Source organism: Cheilinus undulatus, linkage group 10, assembly GCF_018320785.1.
Source record: "Cheilinus undulatus linkage group 10, ASM1832078v1, whole genome shotgun sequence".
Taxonomy (NCBI): Eukaryota; Metazoa; Chordata; class Actinopteri; order Labriformes; family Labridae; genus Cheilinus; species Cheilinus undulatus.
In genome coordinates this window covers 21,062,950-21,086,551 of record NC_054874.1, presented here as the reverse complement: position 1 = coordinate 21,086,551, position 23,602 = coordinate 21,062,950, and the positions used below count along the sequence as shown (strand labels likewise).

The 23,602-nt window shown below is 39.1% G+C and overlaps 3 protein-coding genes and 1 long non-coding RNA gene across 5 annotated transcripts; 3 read left to right on the top strand and 1 right to left on the bottom strand.

The window, feature by feature from the left end:
• Positions 1 to 953: 953 nt before the first annotated feature.
• LOC121516828 lies at positions 954 to 1,751 on the bottom strand. The gene is made up of 3 exons (XR_005992512.1): positions 1,515 to 1,751; positions 1,233 to 1,343; positions 954 to 1,151 (listed from the first exon to the last, which is right to left on the bottom strand). It is a non-coding gene; the product is annotated as an uncharacterized LOC121516828 (long non-coding RNA).
• Positions 1,752 to 1,827: 76 nt separating this feature from the next.
• LOC121516537 (ribose-phosphate pyrophosphokinase 1) lies at positions 1,828 to 8,244 on the top strand. 2 transcript variants are annotated; one of them, XM_041797876.1, is made up of 7 exons: positions 1,828 to 2,145; positions 2,562 to 2,751; positions 3,262 to 3,360; positions 5,199 to 5,323; positions 6,441 to 6,614; positions 6,732 to 6,891; positions 7,133 to 8,244. In XM_041797876.1, the coding sequence occupies exons 1-7, from the start codon at positions 2,024 to 2,026 to the stop codon at positions 7,223 to 7,225; spliced, it is 963 nt and encodes a 320-aa protein (XP_041653810.1). In that variant the 5' UTR covers positions 1,828 to 2,023; the 3' UTR covers positions 7,226 to 8,244. The 2 variants fall into 2 exon arrangements, with proteins under 2 accessions (XP_041653810.1, XP_041653811.1); XM_041797877.1 differs by having other exon boundaries at positions 1,829 to 2,145; positions 2,562 to 2,745.
• A 1,246-nt stretch (positions 8,245 to 9,490) lies between these two features.
• Positions 9,491 to 10,840, top strand: LOC121516771 (solute carrier family 25 member 53-like). The gene is made up of 2 exons (XM_041798181.1): positions 9,491 to 9,672; positions 9,928 to 10,840. Exon 2 carries the CDS (start codon positions 9,935 to 9,937, stop codon positions 10,838 to 10,840), a length of 906 nt encoding a protein of 301 aa, XP_041654115.1. The 5' UTR covers positions 9,491 to 9,672; positions 9,928 to 9,934.
• A 5,969-nt stretch (positions 10,841 to 16,809) lies between these two features.
• On the top strand, positions 16,810 to 19,439 carry tmsb1 (thymosin beta 1). The gene is made up of 3 exons (XM_041797984.1): positions 16,810 to 16,911; positions 17,916 to 18,027; positions 19,008 to 19,439. Exons 2-3 carry the CDS (start codon positions 17,928 to 17,930, stop codon positions 19,049 to 19,051), a joined length of 144 nt encoding a protein of 47 aa, XP_041653918.1. The 5' UTR covers positions 16,810 to 16,911; positions 17,916 to 17,927; the 3' UTR covers positions 19,052 to 19,439.
• Positions 19,440 to 23,602: the final 4,163 nt, after the last annotated feature.

Here is a 23,602-nt window from a genome sequence, read left to right as displayed (position 1 = left end):
TGAAAGGCCGTGATGGCAATATGTTTATAATATTCTGTATGAAACTGTATTATTCTACACCGCAAATGTAAATAGTAAGACAAAATACTTGAGAGGATACAAAACACTTTTAAAGCTTACTTGTAACATTTCAATTTATTCAAACTATTCACTATTTTGTTAAAAGGAAAAGATAAAACATGTCTGTATACGTTAATTATTTATAGTAGTAATGTAACATAGAGACTAATAGCAAAACATATATTTTAATGAGTATATTACAAGCATAAAGCATGGGACATGTTTATTTTTATAAACAGAACTATCCGGACAACATTCTCTCATCAGCACTTGAACATTTTGACATTATGATGAACATTTGTTGTGGTTGTCATTGTTCAGTTGCTTTGCTAAACTGTGTGGATTTGTCTGTGTTTCATTCACACAATAAGCCCGCCATGGCTTAATCCATTGTTTCTTTCTGTGCTCCTTTTCATTCCTGTCTTTATTTACTGTCAATGATCTTGTCGTCACTGTGGTCTTCTGTCTGTGTACAAAGTTAACTCATGTTTTAAGAGCAATAAAGTATATTGTATAAACTATTTCAGAGAACTTGGAGATGGCATTGCATGTGGTTAACCTGTTGTCGTTGCAGGATGTCCATTTGAATGAATTCACAAAAAATACATCATGTGAAAGATAAATTACCTGGACGCGCTTCTCTTGCTGCAAGAGGTTGCCTCTAGCAAAAACTAATGTTGACTCAACAGTGTAAACCTCACTGTCTTAACACAGTAACCATTTAAGTTAAATTGTTTTGTTTACATTTAAGAAAGGTTGACTTAAAAATTTTTCTGTTTTACTTATGTTATTGTTAGGCATTTGAAAGCAGATTGAAGCCTGCCACAAGCAACTCAATTAACATAAACACTGAAATACGGCTTGCTCAACTGCAAGACTCAGAGATAATCCACTTTAAGTACAATAGCCTGTGGGTTTTTAAACTCAACAACTCTAGTTTTATGCACCTGTCAAAACGAAGCAATGAGTCATAGTAAAAGAGGCTAAATTCACAGTAGACATTTGACATGTCTTAATCGGAATTATGGCAAACATTTAGAATAATGATAAACTCCTCCAGGGTCCATTTACCACTTTAATGGAGAGACCACCTGAAAACCATGGAAAAGACATAACAACCGTTAATGTTACAAGACAAAAAAACATTTTCCTATTTAAAAACTCATTCTTACCTCTTCTTTTAACTCCATTGTGGTAAAACGTATTGCTACAATCCTTTTAATCTGCCATGTTATCTCTGGAGTCAAGCAGCCCAGGGAGTACCAAGCATGTTCCAAGGGCCTCTGCCAAAATAAGGAAGGTTGCTTTAACACAAAGGTAATGAGCACTTTTGATACCTGAATTAAGGTAAAGAGAGAATGATTATTAATTTGACTAAATAATAAAAAAGACAGATTAAGCTTATGGGTAGTTTCATAGAGCGGTCAGCATACAATGCAGTGTCCTTCACATACCAACAAAGGTGATGCATGTTTGCTAACACTGATGCATTGATGTCCATGTTTATGGCGGGGGGTGGGCGTAATCAAAATTATATTTTAGTCAGTAAATTGAAGAACATCCGCACGACAGATTTGGTGACTGTGCGAATATGAGCTAACCTCGTTTGTGCTATTTTATGTTTTTTAGTAAGGTTATACTGCATTAAAGTTCTCTAAATATGATATGACTGTGTAACCTGCTCGCTCACGTGCCTCTGGTGTTGGCTCCTTTTGACCGGAATTACGTCATCACGTCAGGACGCAAGTGAGGGCGTGCGCGCAACTATCGGAGGAAAAACCGCACGCGAGCTGTGTGGGGCATAATGGTGGATAGGTAGGGAAGACACTTTAGCTCAGCAGGAGCAGCTCTTCAACTGTTGAACTGTTTCAGTAGTCGTCTTGGACTCTTTGATATTTGTATCTTCATTCTGACTCGGTGGCGCAGCCCGCTCAACCTTATCGACGCCCTGGACCGTAACAAAATGCCGAATATCAAAATATTCAGCGGTAGTTCACATCCGGACCTGTCTCAGAAGATAGCAGACCGCCTAGGTCTCGAACTGGGGAAGGTTGTTACAAAGAAATTTAGCAACCAAGAAACATGGTGAGTTGTTTGCTGATTTGGCTGCTTGTTGCGGCTTATATTTAGAAGAATTCGTACCTGGTATGCAAATGCTGTAGCCTAGCGACATGTATGTGGTTAGAAATGTGGTGTCACGGTGAATTTGCCGCGCAGTGTTGTTTGGAACTTGTAGTCCACGCATGTCTGATAAATAATGCTTACTTGCAGCTTGTCTTTTGGTCGTTAGCACCTTTCTGTTGTAACTTAACCGACATTGTTACGTCATATCATGAATCACGAAGAGACTTTCACTTGTGACTCAGCTGTTCTTTCCCCTAATTTAACAATTGTTCACTCAAGGCGCTGTTTGCCCTGCCTCATCTGTCTCCAGCCTCGCCATCTATGTTACCTTCATGACACTAAGTGTTGTTTGTCCCGTCCCCTCTCTCTTCTGACAGCGTGGAGATAGGAGAGAGCGTACGTGGGGAAGATGTTTACATCGTGCAAAGTGGATGTGGAGAGATCAATGACAATTTGATGGAGTTGCTGATCATGATCAATGCCTGCAAGATTGCATCTGCTTCCAGGGTCACGGCTGTCATCCCCTGCTTCCCCTACGCCCGGCAAGACAAGAAGGACAAGGTGGGGGTGAGGGATATCTGTCTAATTACTTCTGTCATGCCATTTGCCATCAAGCTTCATGACAAGAAGCCTGCGGCCATGTCCATCAATAAACGCTCAACAAGGCATATTTGCTTTTCTTTTTGTTTGTTTTTCCTTCTTTCATTCTATATGCTCAGCAGTTCCTCCCCCATTCTTTCTTGTGTGGCGACAGTATTTGCCTTTTGTTTGCTCTCATTCAAACATTTAAATCACCTGCATGGATGGAATGCTGCACTTTAAGCTATGAAAGCTAAATGTTAAGACACTTAATATCACAAGATAGTATTGAATATTTTGTTATGAATTTGTTTGATAGTAAAGGAAGCAGTTGTTGGGTCAAGATACTGTTATTTTAAACTCTGTGTACTGTTTTAAGTTAAGGAAATGAAAATGATTCTCTGTACCAAGCCAACAGTTAAATGTTATAATTAGAAACAAGCATTGCTTGCCACTTCACTCACTCCATGTGACTGAAGAGATCTGTTTTCATTTCAGAGCCGCGCTCCTATCTCTGCCAAGCTGGTTGCTAACATGTTGTCTGTGTCAGGCGCTGACCATATCATCACTATGGACCTGCATGCCTCACAGATACAGGTGAGCAGGAAAAGTAGACCTGATTCTTTATAATTCTGTTAATATTTGCTGCTCGTCATTCTAATTTCTTAACCAATGTACAATGTTTTAAAGTGTTATTTCAACCTTGACTTTCATAGTCAGTGCATGAAAAAGAAACAAGTGGCCTTTTTATGGGTCATGTCAGCGGTAGCTGATTTTCAGGTCATTTTGCCCTCCTTAATGTGCCTTCATTTAAGAGGTGCTGGAAAAGATTGATTCACGTCAGAATATTCATTTTCAAGAGTCTTGATCAAAGGAAAATATACAAAATCAGTATTTTTTAAAACATGATTTATTTCACCCTAAACAGGTTTTCAACAGCAGTCAGTTAGAGCACAGCAAACCCTGCTGCTGATTATTTCCTCTGTGCTACATCTCTAGCTCTCCTGGCGTTACTGCAATGGGGTGTGCCATCCAGGCTGCTTACATTAACATTGCTAGCTCTCAGTGCAGTGTTAATTTTGGCAGCTTTTTTAAATTTTAGTCTTAGTCTTTAGGTTAAATGTCTTGTAGTTTTAGTCACATTTCAGTCATTTCTACCCTTTTTTAGTTTTAGTGTAGTTTTAGTTGACAAAAACTCAAAAACATATTAGTCTAGTTTTAGTCCATAACAAGTCCTCACATTTAAGTCTTTACCTTTAGTCTGATCATTTATTTTCTTGCCTAAATCTGGTACCAAATCATGGTAGTGTGTGCCATGCACTCAGCTACACCTGGGGTCCCTGCTTTCTACAGCTAAGAGCCGGAATAGCTATAGATGCATTGTTTTTTGATAGATTTCCCTACAGTGGAGAAATATCATGGATTTTGAATGTCCAACGAAAACCACATTAGATTTTAGTCATCTTGAGGAAAACTGAACTTAATTTTTGTCAGTTTTAGTCATTACAGATCTACTTTTGTTAGTCTTAGTCTAGTTTTTGTCATGAAAAAAGGCTGTTGATGAACATTGTGTGAACAGTGTTAACATTTACATGGCTTTGTCTGACCTACTGATGTGTTGCCTGTATCTGTAGAGCTTGGCCTAAGCCTGTTCTATTTTCACTAAAGAAAAGTGTAATGACGCTCTGTGGATTCTGCAGTCCCCCATGTATGAGGAAGCAGGACCTCACGTGTTCAATACGCTAAATCTGCTAAATTAAATTGAGGCATTTGAGGAATGAGTCAAAAGCCTGAAATGACATCATACACCACCATGTGGAGTTAAAATAAGTAGAAGCTACTGACATTACTTTAGGGATTTGCCAGCCAAATACTGAACGGACAATAAAATAAGTAGATCCACCAACTCCCACAGCATCATTAACAGTGACAGCTTTAGATTTATTATACATAAATATACATACATATTGTTTATTATATGTACATTTTACTGACAGGTAGCTTATCAATAGTTGTCAGTAACCTAAAGTTATCTGGCTTAAGGTAACAAATTTGTATTCATATTTAAGAATTTTGCAGTTTAGATATAGAGAGCTATTTACTTACTTTGTTCATTCCAAGGAAAATTCAAGAATCCAGTTGGGCTAATTTAAGCACAGAAACATTTTATTTTTGTTTCAGAATTTCTTCTGTGTATTAAAATTATTGTACATCATTGAGCTGATAATGTTAAATGATAATTGTGGCTCAGTGTACAGCAGACCGGTGTATGCTGAAATAAACACTTCTTTATTACAAATGGGGAATGTACTGTGAACCAAGAAACAGTTTGACTTCAAAATCTATTCTGAATTTAATGTTGATCCCCAGAATTGAAATCAAATTGTAGTGTGAGATATTGAAAATGACACCTACTTCTTATTTCGTTTTTCTAGGGATTCTTTGATATCCCTGTAGATAACTTGTATGCAGAGCCAGCCGTACTGAAGTGGATCAAGGAGAACATCCCAGAGTGGAAGAATTGTACAATTGTCTCACCTGATGCAGGAGGAGCCAAGAGGTACACTAGTGTCTTGATGTAGATCATCTAGTAGTTGGTGGTAAACTAGTATCAATACAACAACAAAGAAGTGAACCATTCTGGTTTTGGTTCCTGAACCTGATTTTGCACTGGCAGGTGCAGAACATGAAAAGTTGGTTCTTAGCGGGACCCAAATTATATTTGGCTCTTCCTCCTGACCCATGACATCATCAGTGGGTGTGTCATATTCTAGATTGTGATTAAGTGGAAATTGGAGAAAAAGTGGTCTGCTGAGGAGACAGAATGTTTGGTTGCAATCTGGGCATCAACAGACTTCTAGGTGAAGCTGAGGAGTAGGAAAGAAAGCGCAAGTTATATGCCGAACTTGCGGGGGAGATAGCAATGGCTGAGTTTACCCGAATGCCAGCCCAAATAATTGATAATAAAATCATGAAACTGAGGAAGGAATACCAGGACAGCAAGAAAGACTTAGGCAAAAGTTAAGCTGGAAGTGGGGATGCATGTCCATCACGTCCTCCCACTTTGGTGGTGGGAATGCGGGCTTTTTGCCAGAAAGCACTAAGGTTCTGAGACTCCAGAACAGAGCCAGAGCAGGAACCAGAACCAGAACCACGTTTGTCTGAAAGCATTAAGAGAGACTCATAAGATCACTGCTTACTAGCTTTTATGAAAGGCAAGAAAAATACTTTGGTATGATATTTAGGCCACAACACCTAGGCACAAGATAATCTGCCTCTGAGTTCAGTTAATCCTCAAAAGTCTTCCATGGATCAAATTTACTTTTGATTGATTTCAGTTAACTTTATTGGCATGGATGTAACAATGACAATACACAGAGAAAAATCAACAGCAGTAGTAAAAATAAGAAGTAGAGATTATATTAATGTTGTTATAACAAAAGCTTTGTTCAAGTGAATATGTAAAATCTTATAATAAACTACAGATGAAAAAAATAAAGAAATTAATGTTGGATTGAATTTACATATAACATTTTTTAAATGTATTTGATTGAAATTAATTTATATTTAGCCTTTTCCTACTCTTGAGAGGGTTTTCGTTCACTGTATGTATTAACATTGATTTGAACTGTGGATTTCATGCTCTTAATCACTGATGACATACTTAACTGTTTCAGGGTCACCTCAATAGCAGACAGGTTGAATGTGGATTTTGCTCTTATCCACAAAGAGAGGAAAAAGGCCAATGAGGTGGACCGAATGGTTCTCGTTGGAGATGTGACGGATCGGGTTGCCATTTTAGTCGATGACATGGCTGATACATGTGGCACAATCTGCCATGCTGCTGACAAGTAAGCTCCTTTATTTACCTAGAATTGTATGGAAACCAGGACTTTCCCAGCATAGCAAAAGACTATGTCTTACATGTGGATATGACCTATGTGTTACACTATTTCTCCCTCTCTTAGACTTATTTCTGCTGGTGCAACCAAAGTGTATGCCATCCTAACCCATGGCATCTTCTCTGGCCCGGCAATTTCACGCATCAACAATGCATGCTTTGAAGCTGTGGTGGTTACCAATACAATCCCTCAGGAGGAGAAGATGAAACATTGTCCTAAAATACAGGTCAGGCAATAGAAGGTAGCACTTCAAGCAGCAACTTTTTATATAAATGTGACTTTCCATTCAAAATTGCAAAACAAGGAAATGAAAAGTATAATTTCAATAATAATTTGTATTAAGAATGATAGGATTCAAATTGGCTTCAGACTAGTATGTTTTTGAGGCTTTAATTTAAATTGATGGTGTACTTACACATAGTCAAAATTTTTCTTGATGTTCACACATCCTCTCTTTTTTCCCCCAGGTCATAGACATCTCCATGATCCTTGCAGAGGCCATCCGTAGAACTCACAACGGCGAGTCTGTGTCGTATCTGTTCAGCCACGTCCCTTTGTAACATATGGTGTCAACCGTCCACTCCTACCTGCTGTTACACCAAATAAAAGAAGAGGGAATTCCCCACCAAAAACACAACCATTTGCAAAGATGTTCTTCTAATTAACCATGAGAAAATAGAACGAACTGTCATGTCTGTTACTAATGCTGATCCAATACATGAGCACCCCCCCCCACCCCACAAGCAGTGTCCCTTCATTTCCAGGGCACCAAAGCAACCGTAATCTACCTACTTAGGCCAGCGTATTTATTGTACTTGGATAAAAAAAGTGTTTATCCACTGTGAACTTTGTCTCCCCTTTCATAAAATGTGTAATCAGAGTTTTTTCTGACCATCTTGCTTGCAGGAGTCATTTCAATCTGCTCTCTAAGTGCTAAGTGTATAAACTTTCATGCAAGTTTCAGTGGTCAGGAGAAGCATCTGCCATATGAAGCTGTTACAGTGCTTTGTTACAACAAACGGGTGTAGTTTTTCCATGTTTCTCTTGTACATCCTGCTGTTTGAGAGATTATAATTAACGAAGTGAATGTGAATTGAAGTAGTTTACTGTGCCACTGAAGCTCCACTCAACCAAGAGTGCCTCAACAGTCTGAAATGAAATTAATTCTTCCTCCACCTTTTCCACACTCCTGATTAGATTTTTTTTCTTCTGGATCAATTAATCAAGCTTCAGTGTGTCCAGTTAGGCTGTAGATGACTGAGATGTTCCTTTCAACTCTTGAGGTGCCCTCATTGAGTGGGGTTGGTTTGACCAGTGTCCGGGGTTCACCCTGCAAGGTTCTGCGTTGAAGGTGTGTCTATAGAAGCAGTCAGGTATTTTAATTTGGGGTCTCTGCAGGCTGGAGCTTCCTTCAGTAATGTTCACCTGCTTGTTTTTTTGTTTTGTTTTTAATGTCTTGGAGGAAGGCTTTGTCATAAATGTGCAGATTATAAGCCGTCATGTTTACTTTTTCAGTAGGTTGAATGCGCCAGTTATCAGAGGATGTGTTCTTATTAAAATTAATATGAGTAAAAGCTAAGTCCTGTTACTTGTTTTTATTGTCACTACTGGCATTAATGCACCATACATAAAGGCATACATATGTTTAATTAAGGCTGAGGTTCAATATTCAGAAAAATTATAAACAAAAGAACTTTTAGAAGCTGTAAGCAGACATGCATCCATCTGTTAGCTGTCACGTCATAATAAACACCAGTGAGCCTGTTCCATTGAGAGATGTACATGCTAATGCCATAATGCTGTACCAGGTTTGGCAGCTCATATGGTATGCTTTAGATCACTTATTCTTAAAGTCCAGGTCAGGGCCCAAAGTTGGGAAATTTTTGGGGGGTTGCAGAATAAGTTTTCATAATTTTTCCCTACATTATTTAATGACATTTATTTCTGCAGTACACATTATAGCCACCATGGGGAGCTCCACCATAAGTCAAACACAAGTCTCTGCCAGCCACTGGATGGCAAAAAAGCTAATATCACAGTTATTAATGCTTAAAAACTCAAAAATATATATCAGTTAAAGCTGTGGTTTAGCTATATGTAGTGTGGACAAATATAGACACTTTAAAACAGTTCAGTTTAACTCTACACAAGTTTAATTAATACTGTAAATTCTGCTGTGCAATTTGCTTTTATCACAGAGGTCTGATTTTACCTGAACAACCTGGTTGGAGATATATACTGTTGTTCTTTCCAATGATGAAATGTACTATTTTTTTGTGCAACTCCAAAGTAGCCACTCGGTACTCAATACTGAATTTAAAGTTAACTTCAAATTAAATTCATTTTTTAGTTTTACTTGAGTAGATTTATAGACCAGTTGCTTACTTCTGCTTAGGTAAATTTTAACCAGAGTATCTGTGCTTACCTATACTTGAGAACAGCAGTCGTGTAGCCTACTTTCTCCACCTCTGTCTAAATGAGAAAACAGTTGTGATATGACAAGACTGAGGAACTGAGAAAGTGAAAAAACAGTCTCGTTGGTGGTCTTTAGTGATGTGAAGCGATGTTCTTTCACATGAGTTACACACGAATTCAACGTGATGGTAGGCCTATATGCTCCAAATAACTATGTGCTTTACCGCAAAGCGCTCTGCTGCGGATAAGATAAACACTTTGGTTGACAGATTCAGTAACCAATCACAGACTGGCGTAGAACGTAGACTAGGACGTCGCCACCAATGATCATTCCAGAAGAGGCGGGCCATCACGGACCGGCTCGGTGTCTCAGTGCTTTCTGCCCACGGTTACCGCTACATATTGTCTGCCCGGCTTGACCGTTATAGTTTCCGTATTAAACTGAAACGAGGGGAAACGTGCACTTAAAAAATTTACAGGCATTGTCCTTAGCACCTGCTGTATTGGAGAGCGAAGACGTCCGTGCTGCCTGAATGATGAGTGGCGGAAAATTGAAGTAAACATTAAGATTTATTTTCTACGGTTTTACACGGTAAGTTAAATCTGCCTGTGAATTTCTTTCTTTTCAATCACAGTTTGAAGATTTTAATTGAATGTGTTTTTGTGTTGCATCCTGCCCTGGCCAATGTCATTCTTTTCTCTTTCACTTTTAGCAGAGTCGTAAAAGTGTTTCTGAAACCGTCCTTTGTGTGAATCACTATCTGTTTATTTATCCTGTCTCACTCAATGTCACTGTCCAGCATCACAGTTGTGCCTCAAGGCAATACTAATTTGAATTTCTTCTAAGTTAAAGGATGGCAGGAAGTCCTGGCCATGAAATGGATGAAGAGGGCCTCAGGGACCCTGTGGTTCATTTCCACAGTTACCTGCACGGAGGAACCTCAAGCTTGATATCAACCCTCCCCACCCTTGTCGTCTTTCCTGTCTACAAGACAGTTTTCCGTCAACAGCTCCACAACAGCCCAGTTCATCAGGCTGTGGCACAGCTCTACAAAGAGGGTCCAGTGAAGCTCTACAGGGGCGTGGTCCCTCCATTACTGATGAGGACGCTGAATGGTACACTGCTCTTCGGCCTCCAGGACACCCTCCTCCATCAGCTCTCCATATCATTCAAGAATGTCATCTCCGCTTCTGCTCTGCCTGCTGTGGCTGGATTTGGAGCTGGTATTGTAGAAGCTATTGTGTTTACCCCCTTTGAGCGTGTCCAGAATTTGCTGCAAAACGGCCTAAACGACCGCCAGCTCCCCACCATGAAGAGTGTCCTCATGAGGATGAAGTCAGAGAAGCTGGCTGTTGGCTTCTACAGAGGCTTCCTACCCATCACAGCCCGCAACGCTTTGGGCAGCTCCCTCTACTTTGGTCTGAAGGGTCCCGTATGTGCTGTTGTGGCAGAACAGGGGCTTCCTCCAATGATCTCCTCCTTTATCTCAGGGACGCTGACCTCCATGGCAATCAGCCTGGCTCTTTACCCGCTGTCTGTGCTGGTGGCTAACATGCAGGCACAGGTTGGAGGGGAAGGGATAGGGGTTCTGGCATGCTGGAGGATGCTGTGGACGTCCCGGCAGCAGAGTGTGACTCTGCTGTACCGAGGAGGTTCTCTGGTTATTCTGAGATCATGCATCACATGGGGAATCACTACTGCTGTTTATGACCAACAGCAGAAACAATCAGGCAGATCAGACAATGTTGAAAACCTGTGATTTTATTGTTTTTGTAATTTTCTGTTCAGAAAAGGGTACAACTGTTTTAACATATTTCACAAATACTTGATTTACGGGTACTAGTGAGTAAACAGATACATCTGTTGTCTGTGGAGGTTCTCTGTCATCCAGGTCATGGTATTTCTAGGCTTGATCTGAAAGGCAAATGGACTTGGTTGATTCTTGAAGATGTTCCAACTCTCCTCTGAACAGCTTCTACAGATCTAAAAAAAAGCACAGATGAAGTAGGAGAGGAGAATTGTCATGAAATATTTAATCTAGGGATGCATGGTATTAGATTTAAGCTGAATTTGATATATCAGTATTCCCAATTTGTTGCATACATACATTTTTCATTTGAGAAAATTATTCTTCTCATGTGCTAGAACTCTGTGGAGCCCTAAAGAAAATGTAACCCTTTTATGGAGCTTGAATTTTCAAATTAGAATGAATTATCCTAATTAAACAGCAGGTTTGCTGGTTGCTTCCCTAAAATAATCCAAAGAAAGTGCAAAAATGACATGCACACAGTATTAAAGATGTAAGTATTTGTCATTCAGATTTTAAACTTTATTCCTTGAACATACTTTTAAGTTTAAGGAATAAGGATCATAAAGAAAAAAAAAAACCTCAACTGAGGTAGGCGTGTTGCTTCTGCTTCAGGGCCTGCTTTTTTTTGCACTCAATGTACACAATTTCCTTTTTACACTTCTAAGCGTGTGGTGTGGATAAAAACAAGGTCTGTATGCTCAATATTTTTCTTTATTCAAAGAAAAAATAGAAGAATATACAGATATCTGGCCAGTGTAGCTGCTGTAGATGTGGAAATTACAACATAGAAAAACCAGACTGACATTTCCAGTATCACTGCTGTTCCCAAAACTGATTTCAGAAGTCCTACCCCTTCTTGATTTTGATGGGCAGCAGCGACATTAAACATCACACTGCTGTTCAAAAAGATGAGCTGTTTTCAATTGAGAATGCTGTGAGCGTAGAGACAAAAAAACAGCAGATGCTGTGAACAAAAAAAATTGGTTTTGTATTAAAATGGGTCCTGCCAGAGAAAAATACAAGGGCTGTGGACACAGGCCCTTAAATTGCACTAAATTACTCATACATTCATGGAAAGCCGATGAACATCAGCTGAAAATATCAGCACAAATTTCCACATCTGCTGATGCCAAAAATGAACTTATTGAGCTGTTATCTCCAGATACTTTCATTTTGCAGATACAGTATATTGCCAAAAGTATTCGCTCACCTGCCTTGACTAGCATATGAACTAAAGTGACATTTCATTTTTAATCCATAGGGTTTAATATGATGTAGGTCCACCCTTTGCAGCTATAACAACTTCAACTCTTCTGGGAAGGCTTTCCACAAGGTTCAGGAGTGTGTTTATGGGAATTTCTTCCAGAAGCGCATTTGTGAGGTCACACACTGATGTTGGACAAGAAGGCCTGGCTCTCAGTCTCTGCTCAAATTCATCCCAAAGGTGTTCTATCGGGTTGAGGTCAGGACTCTGTGCAGGCCAGTCAAGTTCATCCACACCAAACAATCTCATCCATGTCTTTATGGACCTTGCTTTGTGCACTGGTGCACAGTCACATTGGAACAAGAAGGGACCATCCACAAACTGTTCCCACAATGTTGGGAGCACGAGAAGCGCGATTCGTCACTCCAGAGGACGTGTCTCCTCTGCCCTAGAGTCTAGTGGCAGCATGCTTTACACCACTGCATCCGACGCTTTGCATTGCACTTGGTGATGTATGGCTTGGATGCAGCTGCTCAGCCATGGAAACCCATTCCATGAAGCTCTCTATACACTGTTCTTGACCTAATCTGAAGGCCACATGAAGTTTGGAGGTCTGTAGTGATTGACTCTGCAGAAAGTTGGCGACCTCTGCGCACTATGCGCCTCAGCATCCACTGACCCCACTCTGTCAATTTATGTGGCCTGCCACTTTGTGGCTGAGTTGCTGTCATTCCCATCCTATTACAGTACCATGCTGGAATTCACTGAGCTCCTGAGAGTGACCCGTTCTTTCACAGATGTTTGTAGAAACAGTCTGCATGCCTAGGTGCTTGATTTTATACACCTGTGGCCATGGAAGTGATTGGAACACCTAATTTCAATTATTTGGATGGGTGAGTGAATACTTTTGGCAATATAGTGTATGTTGTGCACAAAAGCCACATCCTTTCAGATCAAGCCTAGCTGTTAGGATGCATATTTCTCATTGGACCATGAGCTCCAAACATCCAATTTTACAGTTATTGTAACCATTACACCAACAATTCCATTATCTTACCTGTTGTATTTGTCTGATTCCTAGTCAGTTATCTCATCGATTAAGTAATTTGGCATCCTGTTTCATGAAACTTTCAGACAAAGATTTGCTTGTTACATGTATTTTACTTTTTAATGCACATATCCTTACTATACAAACAGTTTAAAGCTTATTTTTAACTCTTTATATCTTGAAATATGATTTTTATCTTGCCTTGTTAAATGAATTTGGCCTTTATTTAGTGTAATCTGGCTAGAATTGACTAGAAATAAGACAAATACACTTGGTAATATTTGAGTTTTGTAAGCTTTATCACAGGAGACATGTTCCTGTCTGAAAAGCTCTTTTTTTTCATTCAGTATCAACAATGACTCCGTTCTACTCAGGTACCATGACACTGACACAGTTTGCATAATGACTACCTAAAACTGAAGCACTGGGACATCCACCATATAATTTTTTTAATTAAATCAGTCTGTTTTACTCTGTTTTATTTTTAAATGTTAAAAAAAGGAAATAGTCTGTGTAAAACTCAGTGCAGAGTCTACTAAACCAACACTGCCACTTTTATCAGTCAGAATGCAGGAGAAAGGTGCTTCAGATTATTTGACCTCAAATTGTTTGTGCGCATGTAGATGTGGTAAATCATAGGTGCCTTGTTTTTTATCGTCTTAAAGAGGAACTCCTTCAGTGTGCACTTTCACACCTCAGACTTCACTGCTCGTGTAGAACCTGCCCTCTTCTCTTTTCCTGTTTTGAGCGACTTTTCTTTTGTGGTCCATGTCTACGTGGTATTAAGATGATAGAACAGTAAAAGAGGGGGGAGGATTGGGGATAGCGTCCTTCAAAGGTCATAACCCTGACTGAAACCATCTCAGTTTAACAGCTTTGTCCACCTTATCCCTTGCCTCCACGAGTGAGACTTTGCATTTCAAGATGCAGATGCTAATTATTAGAGCAATTTTGGAGATTAAAATAGTTAAAATCATTTGTATGTAATCCTTTCAAAACAAGTGCCACTGGTTTATGTCACTACAGTGATTTTGCTGTTATCATAACTGTACCGGAAGTTCGACCCAGGTTCATAGCTACAGTAGACCCCCTCCAGGAATAAGGTGGATAAACTTCCCACTTTAATTTTTTAGTACCACTGCAATGTAATGCATAACTCTTTCATTACAAATATGGGCATAGGCTTTTGAAATAATGGTTCTTTCCTGGACCTGGACTGTTTGGTCTGGTCAAAATAGTTTCATCTTCAGAAAAGGGAGTCATTTACTTTTATGGATTGGATCCTTTTGGTACCCTTACATCTGTATCAGGATTACTTCACTTTCAAGTGCAATACTTAAACCCTGCAGTTCCCCCAAGTAAGCTAAATGGAGTGAAGCATGTTCAATATGTACTGTCAGGGGATTTTTTTTAATCAAATGTATGAGATAAATATTATGATAGTAGCAAAATAAGAGAAGAGTCAGTGGTCAGGACAGTGTCCAGTCAGCAAAAAGGTCCTTTATAAAGACCTGTCTGCTATCTGGGGCCTTTCCATGAGGTGTTTTACATTATTTCTTTGTCTACGTACAGATGGGAATGAAATTATAAGCCTTCTATGAAAAGTTCATTTTTTAAGTATTTTCCAACAGAGCAAGGAATTTTTGACACAGCGTTTCCAAAATCCTAGTTTTATTTTGGATGTTTTACATTATTTTGCTTTGCACACAGAAACAAAATTATTAAAAAAAAAAAAAAAAAAAAAAACTACCAGGGTCTAAACTGTTATCCCCTGATGATAAACATCAGCTGTGTCTCCTTTTTACTGGATAACAGCCTGCAGTTTTTTGTTGTAGTCTTCAACAAGTCTCAGACATGTCTCCTGAGGAATCCCAGCCCATTCTTCTTTGGCAAATCTTTCAAGCTTCTCCAGATTTGTCAGTCCTCTGGGATGGAACTTAGTCTCCAGTTCACTCCACGGATTTTCAGTGGGATTCAGGTCCAGGCTTTGAGCATGGCAGTCAGTAATGATCTCTTTGGTCTTCTGGAGTAGGTTCTTCACCCGGAGTTATTTATGTTTTGTGATGGAAGACAAAGTGGCAACCCTGACCCATTTTTGCTCCTGACTGCTTCAGGTTTTCTCCCCAAATCCTCACATATCCTTCGTTCTTCATGATTCCTTCCACTTTTACATCCACACAGCATAATAGTCCCACCGCATTGTTTCACTGCGTGGACGGTGTTCTTTGGGCGAGACGCCTCTCCCTTCTGTCTCCAAACAAAAACAACATCTCTATGGCCAAAGAGCTCTAGTTTGGTCTCATCTGATAAAAGGACATGTTACCAATATGCATAATCTTTCTCCAGGTTGTCCAGCATACTCCAGTCCAGGTATCCTCTGCATGATTTGAGTTTTTCTTGGTTTTTAACCTCTCAGTCCATTCCTGTGCAGGGCACTAGGGATTGTCTTCTTTGAGACTGTAATTCTTGACTTGGCTAAGTCATTCACTAGAGTCTTGCCAGTTGTTTTGGGGTCTTTTGACACATCTCTCAATAGTTTTCTTACCAAAGATTTGACATTTTTCTCTTCCTACCTCTGCCAGGCCTGTTGTACTGTGTGGCTCTGTTTAGTTTCTTGATGATATTTCACACTCTAGTTCTTGTGGAAATGCTGTGAAAACTTTGTATATCCCTCTTCTGCTTTGTGAGCATTAACAATCCTTTTCTCAAGTCTAAACTGATTTATTTTGTTTTTACCATGATGCTTTCTCCAGTGACTGCTCAAACCTTTACTGAGGTTTTTATTCTGTGTGTAAATTGGAAGATAACCCTCAGTTTTAAACTGATTTTTCTAGCTTTGAGCATTACAAAGTTAAAGCACATCACAAGACAACAGTGGTTTGTGCTTTTGTACTATTCCTCAACAAAAATGTCACTTCTAAAGGGAGCTAATACTTTTGACCCTGGTAGTTTTTAGCTTTGTGAAATATTTTTGTTTCTGTGTGCAAAGTAAAATAATGTATCCATGTGTTAAAAATGTCTTGGTCTGTTTGACAGCACTTGAGAAATACTAAAAATTTTGTCCTCATCTGTGGGTGTTTTACACGCAGATAATGTTAACCAAAAATGACATTCCCATTAATAAGCACTGTGATACACTGTTGGCCCATGAAGGATGATTCCTGCCTGTATCAAGACTGTAACACCAGTAGAACTAATTCTGTCATTTATATGCATACTCAATAAAATGGTTCAGAACATGTGATCTATCCATGTGTCTGTAACCCCAATGTACACCTGTGCTGAAGCCTTGTAGTTATTGCAGAAAATAGGCTTTTCGTGACTTGTTTTCTATGAACAGGAATTGACATTATCGTTTACTTTCTGCCATTTCCATGCTGTGTGTTGCTTTTCCCGTCTAATGGTGTAATGTCATGGTAAATCTACTAGATGGTGCTATGCCAAGAATAAAACGAAATCATCCCACATTAACGACACATAGCGATCAGTGGCTGCACATACCTCCACTCAGGTAATGGGAGGAACAAATGAATCAGGAGATAACAGTAATGCTTGTGATTTACTGAGCAGCCTGAGAAGTCAGACATCAAGTGTGTCCAATTAAAATGCTTCCTCTGAGTTTAGGGAGCCAATGAGAGGCGGAGAAGCGGAGTCCATGTTGGCGTGCAGAAAGGGCGTGTTGTCTCTATAAAAACCGTTGGTTTGACACAGATTACACAGACGCTCTTTACCTGCAAACGACATCGTCACTGTGCATCTGTGCACCAGGTAAACTACTCTGAAATACCTCTTTTAAACTTCATTCAGGTAGAAAATGGTAACATGCAGATATAATTATAGTTTCATTATTTCTGAGTTATGGCACATGTATTGAGGGATTTTTTTTAACACATTCAACGCTTAAGAATGCAGCCCACTCTGCTCTGTTTAACACCTAACCGTACGTCACTGCTCTGCAGAGGGCTGTGACTGTATCTGATGAGGACGTTTCTTACTCATGCAAACTTATGGTTAGCAGGCATACATGGATTTACAGTTAGGTAAAGGTAGGTAATTGCCTGGGGGCTCCTGCATCAAGAAGCCTTGAGGCACAAGCAAAGGGACCTCGTGCATCAAGGGGACTTGAGGCAAAGGCAGAGGTGTGCATCACATGTTAGGTACTCATCCAAAAAATATTTACAGAATTAATTTTTTGAGAATTTAGAATATATATGAAGACATTAAAGCATCAAAATTGTTTGACAGGCAAAGGTAAATCCCTGGACTGGACACCCTAGTGAGTCCACACCCTTCAGCCCCATCATGTCTTTATAGCAAGCAAATCATACCAAGACATAAATATCTAAAGAATAAAATGATGGATAATGTGTGGTAAAATGGTAGGAATTAAATGTTAAAATCATGATTTGTGACACAGATACCTACAGCAATGTGCATGTAATATTTCCCTTCTCTCTTTAATGACCACAAACTAATCTGAACCAGACTAGTACAATATGTTTACTTCTCTTCCACTGTGGAATCAATATCCTAAATAGTAACACAGTGTAATTTGGGCACCATAGAGAAGCTGGTTTGTCATGAGCGGCTGAATTTGATGAAGTTGCTGTTTATACCAGTACTGTTTTCTGTAACTGAGGTGGGGCTTCACTTGTGTGATAATGGAATATAATGGTCATGTGTTCTGTTCAAACCAGTGTGTGTCACTCAGATTTTCAATGTTTAAAAAAATGCTTTACTTATTCATCTCTGTCATTTTTTTTCTCCATCAGAAGCCTTCCAAAATGTCAGACAACCCAGTCAAAGGTGAGGTGGAGTGTTTTGACAAAAAAAAGCTGAAGAAAACTTTAACAGCAGAAAAGACCATACTTCCAACCCAAGAGGGTAAGTGTTTCAGAGAGAAGAAAAGTTATCTCGCAATAATTAGTTATTTTCAAATCTCAACCATGATCTGCTCTGTTTAAAACCTCTCTTTTGCTGTCATTATGAAATGCAGTTGCAAACACTGCATTAGTGATTACCTGCAGGTACACACCCAACTACCTGAGAGCCTGTCCTTGTTCTGCTTTCAGCCAAGCTGCCAAGAGAAAACACTGACTTATTACAACATCCTTGTCTTGTAAGGAGGTGCAGTGTATGAAGAGATAATGTCAGGAGAATGTAAACCTCTTGTTCTCAACAGAATAACCAAACGTAGTCAGCTGATAGAAGATGATACAGGATGCTGAACAGTACACTTTACTTGCAAACTTTGATAAAAAAAATATATATATTCCATGATGTTAACTCCAGTCTTTGCTCGTACTTGTTTTTCAAGGCTCACAAAGACTGCTGATAGCAGTCTTTGTGAGACACCACTTGGCATCAGTGCTGAAGTAGGTGGCACTTCTGACTCATGTTGGGGTTTTATTAGCCTTATACACTACTTTGATTTTTCTCTGTAGAGCTGGTTACGCCTACAGCTTCTTTAGGTTAGGTTAAGACCAGTGGTTTAGATACTGCTGTATAGTTAATATCCAAAGGTCACACAGGTGTGTATTACTATCTTAATGTTGGCACTGCTGGCACAGATCCCTTTTTTAACTCTAGAGGTTAACATTTTAGATATTTCTGCTGTTACTCCTGGAAAACTGTAATAAGAAAAAGATTTGGTTTCTTAATAGCACCTTCACACAACTCAACAAGATGAATTGACATGTGGCATGACATCCAAGTTCAGGTTTAAAATACATTAATATTGGATGGATGTGATTTAACAAAGTATTTTATCAGTCTTTTATCTTTTTCTGAGAATTTAGGCCTGATTGTTGGTCTACTGGCTCACTTGGCTTATCACCTTACCTGTCTCTCTTGTGTTCCTGCAGTAATTGACCAGGAGAAGAAAGGGCAATGTCAAGCATCATCATAATCCCTCCCATTCATTCCTGCTCCATTACCTGCTCCTCCTCCAGAATGATCGTCTCCACTTCCTCCTCTGTTTTCTGTGCTGCCATGTTTGATTTGAAAAGGTGTTCAGGTGGGCGCTTTTGGGGTCAGATCTGTCCTCAACTACAATGATTTACTAATGCAGTGGTTGATTTTTGTAATGTTATTTCCATGCTGTTTTGAAGTTGAAATCACATGATTTGGCCGTGTAACGATTCAGAAAGAAGAAACACTAGCTGTATAGATGGAAATGAAAATAATTAAAATTGTTAGCCTTAACTAAAGTGCATCTGTAAATTTTGCCATTCAGAACACGTTCTGGAAAATAATCAGGAAATGTAATTTTGTTTTAATAAAATGTATGAAAAATGTTTGTCCTGGTTGCATTTATAAGGGTGTTTGTCAAATCATCATAGAAAGACATTTTGGTTCTTCAAAGTTCTAAGAAAGATCTTATAAGGAAGATTTTTGAATAAGTCATATTTAGTTAATGTCCACCAGTGGTGGACAGTAGTATCATTTTACCAAGTTTCACTCCTCAGACTTCAGACAAGCTGCAACATATTTGTTTACTGTCCCTGAAATTAAAGTACAGAAATTTTAGACATAGCAGAAGAGTGTGTTCATGCATTATTTTCCTTTGAATGGTTGAAATATGAAACTACAACAAAATGGAAAAGAGTAGAATAAGACTGTGTCACTTAGCCAGTAAGGGATGCTTTGCATGAAAATAATATGTAGATTGTAAATGTTCAAGTGTATCTCAAAAATTAAAATATCATGAAAAAGTTATATTCTACAATCATCTCTTTCAATGTGAAAGATTTCAAGACTTTTTTAGCTTTATGATTACAGCTTATGGCTCACATAAATCCATTATCTCACAATCTTAGAATATTACAAAACACTGGTCTAAAAAATATTTATAATACAGAAATGTTGACCTTTTGGAAAATTATGCCCATTTATGCACTCAGTAGCTTCTTTACTAGGAGCTCCTGCATCTATGCAACATGGCATGGAGCAAACCAGTCTGTGGCACTGCTGGGTGTTATGAGGCTCAGGTTGCTCTGAGCATGAAGCCCTCTAAAGTCTCCTGGTAGATGGCTGACAGTGTTGACTCTGGGCTTGATAAAACAAAGTGGACCAACAGCAGCAGATGACATGGCACCTCAAACCATCACTGACTGTGGAAACTGAAAACAGTGGACTTCAAGCACCTTGGATTCTGTGCCTCTCAGATCTTCCTCTGACTCCAGGACCTTGATTTCCAAATAAAATGCAAGATTTAAGTTTCATCTGAAAACAGGACTTTGGACCACTGAGCAACAGTCCAGTTTTTTTTCTTCTTAGCCTTAGGTGATGTTGTCTGTGGTTCAGGATTATCTCGACACTAAGAACACGACACTTGTAGCCCATTTCCTGAGCCTGTGTGGTCACACTTGATCCACTGACTGCAGCCTCAGTCCACTCCTTGTAAAGCTCCCCTGAGTCCTTGAATCTGCTTTGTTTGACAATCCTCTGAAGGCTGAGTTCACCCCTGTTGCTTGTGCATCTTTTCTTACCACACTTTTCTCTTCCAGTCAACTTTCCATGAATATGCTTTTAAACAGCCTCTGAGAGCACCCTGCCCTTTCACCAATAAACTTCTGTGGCTTACCCTCCTTGTCAAGGATGATAATGAATGTCTTCTGGACATTTGTCAAGTCAACAGTCTTCCTCGTGATTACAGTTGTGTGTACTGAACTAAAGTGAGTACATGAAGGCTCAGGAAACCTTTACAAATTTGACCTCACAATATTCTAATATTTTGAGATGGTGTATTTTTGATTTTGTGAGCTGGAAGCCTTAACCATCAAGAGTGAAACAAAAAAGGCTTGGAATATTTAATTTTGTATAACATTCTTAAAGGCTGAACTTTTTGAAGTAAATCAGTACATTTCTGAGATGCACCTGTATATGGACACAGGGTTCAAGATATTTATGCTGTCAGTAATCAGTTAACACAAGGAGGAAATTGTGTTCATGTAGCTTTCAAGTATGAAAAAGCTAAGGTCACACTATTGTATTAAACAGTTTCAGCTTCTCTTAGGATTGATACAGTTGTCATATTAAGCCTAATTAGATGTTCAAGTTTCATTTTATAACAACAATGCAAATTGTAACTGCAGTGGTCTTGGCTTGGATCAATTGAATATTTAGAGAGCTGACTAACACTGGTGGATCAACACTGTCAGATAACTCCAGCACTGTAGAACACTTCACACAGAAAGGAGTTAAAATTACACTTTGAGAGTTAAAATCTATTCTGAAATGTTTAACCCAGAAGTATTAACACTCCAGGTTTTGCTGTTTCGGTATGTGATTTGCATTCTCTCTCTCGATGTGCTACTGTGTAGTCAACAGAAGTGGAAAAAAAGTAAGAGTATTGTACTCTGGTAAGTGGAAGGAAAAAGTACTGGTTTTAAAATGTTTTCAAACTAGTACAAGTGCCCCCGAAAAACTACTCAATCACAGCAGTTTGAGTTACTTTCCACCCCTGAGTGAATCTTGAATCTTGTACTTCACATCACAAGTGTCAGATATAATTTATATGTTGAGAAGAGTGTGATTCCATCACATTTTGCGATGCATCACATTTCCAGCTTGATGCTTTTTATGATCTTGTGTCTTTTTAGTACAATCCCACAAGAGAGAAGCATCACATGCATCAGTGGTTGGGAATGTTTTCTTCCTCAAGACTACACATGTGTGTAGGGTGTGTAGGATGCAGGGTGGGATTTTCCATTACACACTTGTTGAAACATGCTCATACAGCCACATGTATGAACTTGAGGGCAGAGAGCTACTTATTGACTTTAAATGAAGCGTGGATACTTAAATTATTAAAGACTAAGCAGAGTTGCAATTTAAGTGAAACTGCATTAATAAACAGTATGTACATTGTTTTCTTTATAGCTATCTTGCAGACTGAGAGTAGACCTGATTGCAAGAGGTGAAAGTACATTTGAGGACACAGGTGATGGTTAGATGGAGCCACAGGCATGTGACCTGTTTCTGAGCCTTTAAAATGTCACAAAGTAACACATAGGAAAATGAAACACAACTGTGATGAGTGATTAATGCTACGGGACTTTACTGCGACAAAGTTATGCCCTATTAACTGCTCTACCCGTTATGTTACAGCATGCTGAGTATAATCTATGTGTCAAGCTTGCATCAATACTGTGACCCCTGCTCATGATCATTGTTTCTCACAAACAAGTTATACCAGTTCTTTTAGCATCAACACTTCCTGAAGTTCATCACGGCCAACAAAAGGAGAGATAAGAAAACATGAAGCACTGCATAAAAACAATGACGGTATGGTTAGACTAAACAACAAAACAACCATGTTAAACCCCAGTTTTCCTTTTCCAAATGCAAACTGTTATTTTAAAAAATTCCACCCACATTGAATAAAATGAAAAATTGAATAAAGTTCTCCTTTAGCAAAACCCAATGCACACTCATAAGGGAAGAAGAAGGAGAAAGCTTTCTGGGCCTTGCACATTGGCTGCCCATGGAGCTTAGCAATGACATGATGCGTGGCACAGTGCACCTCTCTTATTTGTAATCTAAAAACTCACTTATATAAGTAAATATTAAATTTATCAGTTGTTACCAAGGAGGGTGTGTCCAGTAAACTCAGCCATTAGGCCAGTAATATCACACTGTGCTCAGCCTTGCCAGGACCTACACAACAGTTGGAATTGCAGAAAAAGAGTCAAATAAAAAGGAGCTTAGTGCATTTGACCCCAGCTCTATCTTTGAAGGTTCAAAAAATGATTAGAGCCAGCCGAGGAGGTCATTCTGGACCAGAGATCCAACATGCAATGATATTGTCATATCGCTCTGAGAAGGGCTCATTCACTAGGCTTTCAGGGCCCAGTCTTGTTTTTGGGCGGTCCTGGTAGTCAGTTAGACTGGAAACACAAAAGTCCTTTCACTAAACTTCTTCAACTAAGCTGACACTGCTCATTTACCTTTGGTTAAGTAAACTCAAAGGGGCTTTGAAGCTGCTTGCCTACCTTTTAAGACTGCTTTTGTTTTGTTAGACAGCATAGTTGTATTGTTTTAATCCATACCATTATTCTGCACCTTTTCCTCATTTTTAAAGCATTCTTACTATAATGCTTTTGTATGCATACACGGAGTGAAAAAATATTCATGTGTAAGCAAGCATGGTGTTGTTATTTCTGGGTGCTTATCCAGTTGCAAACTCCTGGAGTCTTTGCAACCCTGAAATGTCAGATAGATGTACAATTATAATACTTAAATCAATCTTTATAATATTCTAACAAAGGCAGAACACTGTGCCACGCTGTTTGTTTTTCTCTGGCTGATGTGACTGAAAATGCCCACAAAGGCATGAAAATAGTTCACAGCAAGCGAGCATCTTATATTTTTAATTCTGTTTGCCAGTGTTGCAATATGTTTACTCTCTTTCCACTATAATGGGTTGAGTTTTGTCGCATTTCAGCCTCGTTCAGAG

Excerpts from the sequence above, each read along its gene's own strand:
- LOC121516537 (XM_041797876.1), top strand. The coding sequence starts at position 2,024 with ATGCCGAATATCAAAATATTCAGCGGTAGTTCACATCCGGACCTGTCT. Across the intron at positions 2,146-2,561 it reads TTTAGCAACCAAGAAACATG|CGTGGAGATAGGAGAGAGCG; the intron begins GTGAGTTGTTTG and ends CTCTTCTGACAG. Across the intron at positions 5,324-6,440 it reads GATGCAGGAGGAGCCAAGAG|GGTCACCTCAATAGCAGACA; the intron begins GTACACTAGTGT and ends TAACTGTTTCAG.
- LOC121516771 (XM_041798181.1), top strand. The coding sequence starts at position 9,935 with ATGGCAGGAAGTCCTGGCCATGAAATGGATGAAGAGGGCCTCAGGGAC.
- tmsb1 (XM_041797984.1), top strand. The coding sequence starts at position 17,928 with ATGTCAGACAACCCAGTCAAAGGTGAGGTGGAGTGTTTTGACAAAAAA. Across the intron at positions 18,028-19,007 it reads CATACTTCCAACCCAAGAGG|TAATTGACCAGGAGAAGAAA; the intron begins GTAAGTGTTTCA and ends GTGTTCCTGCAG.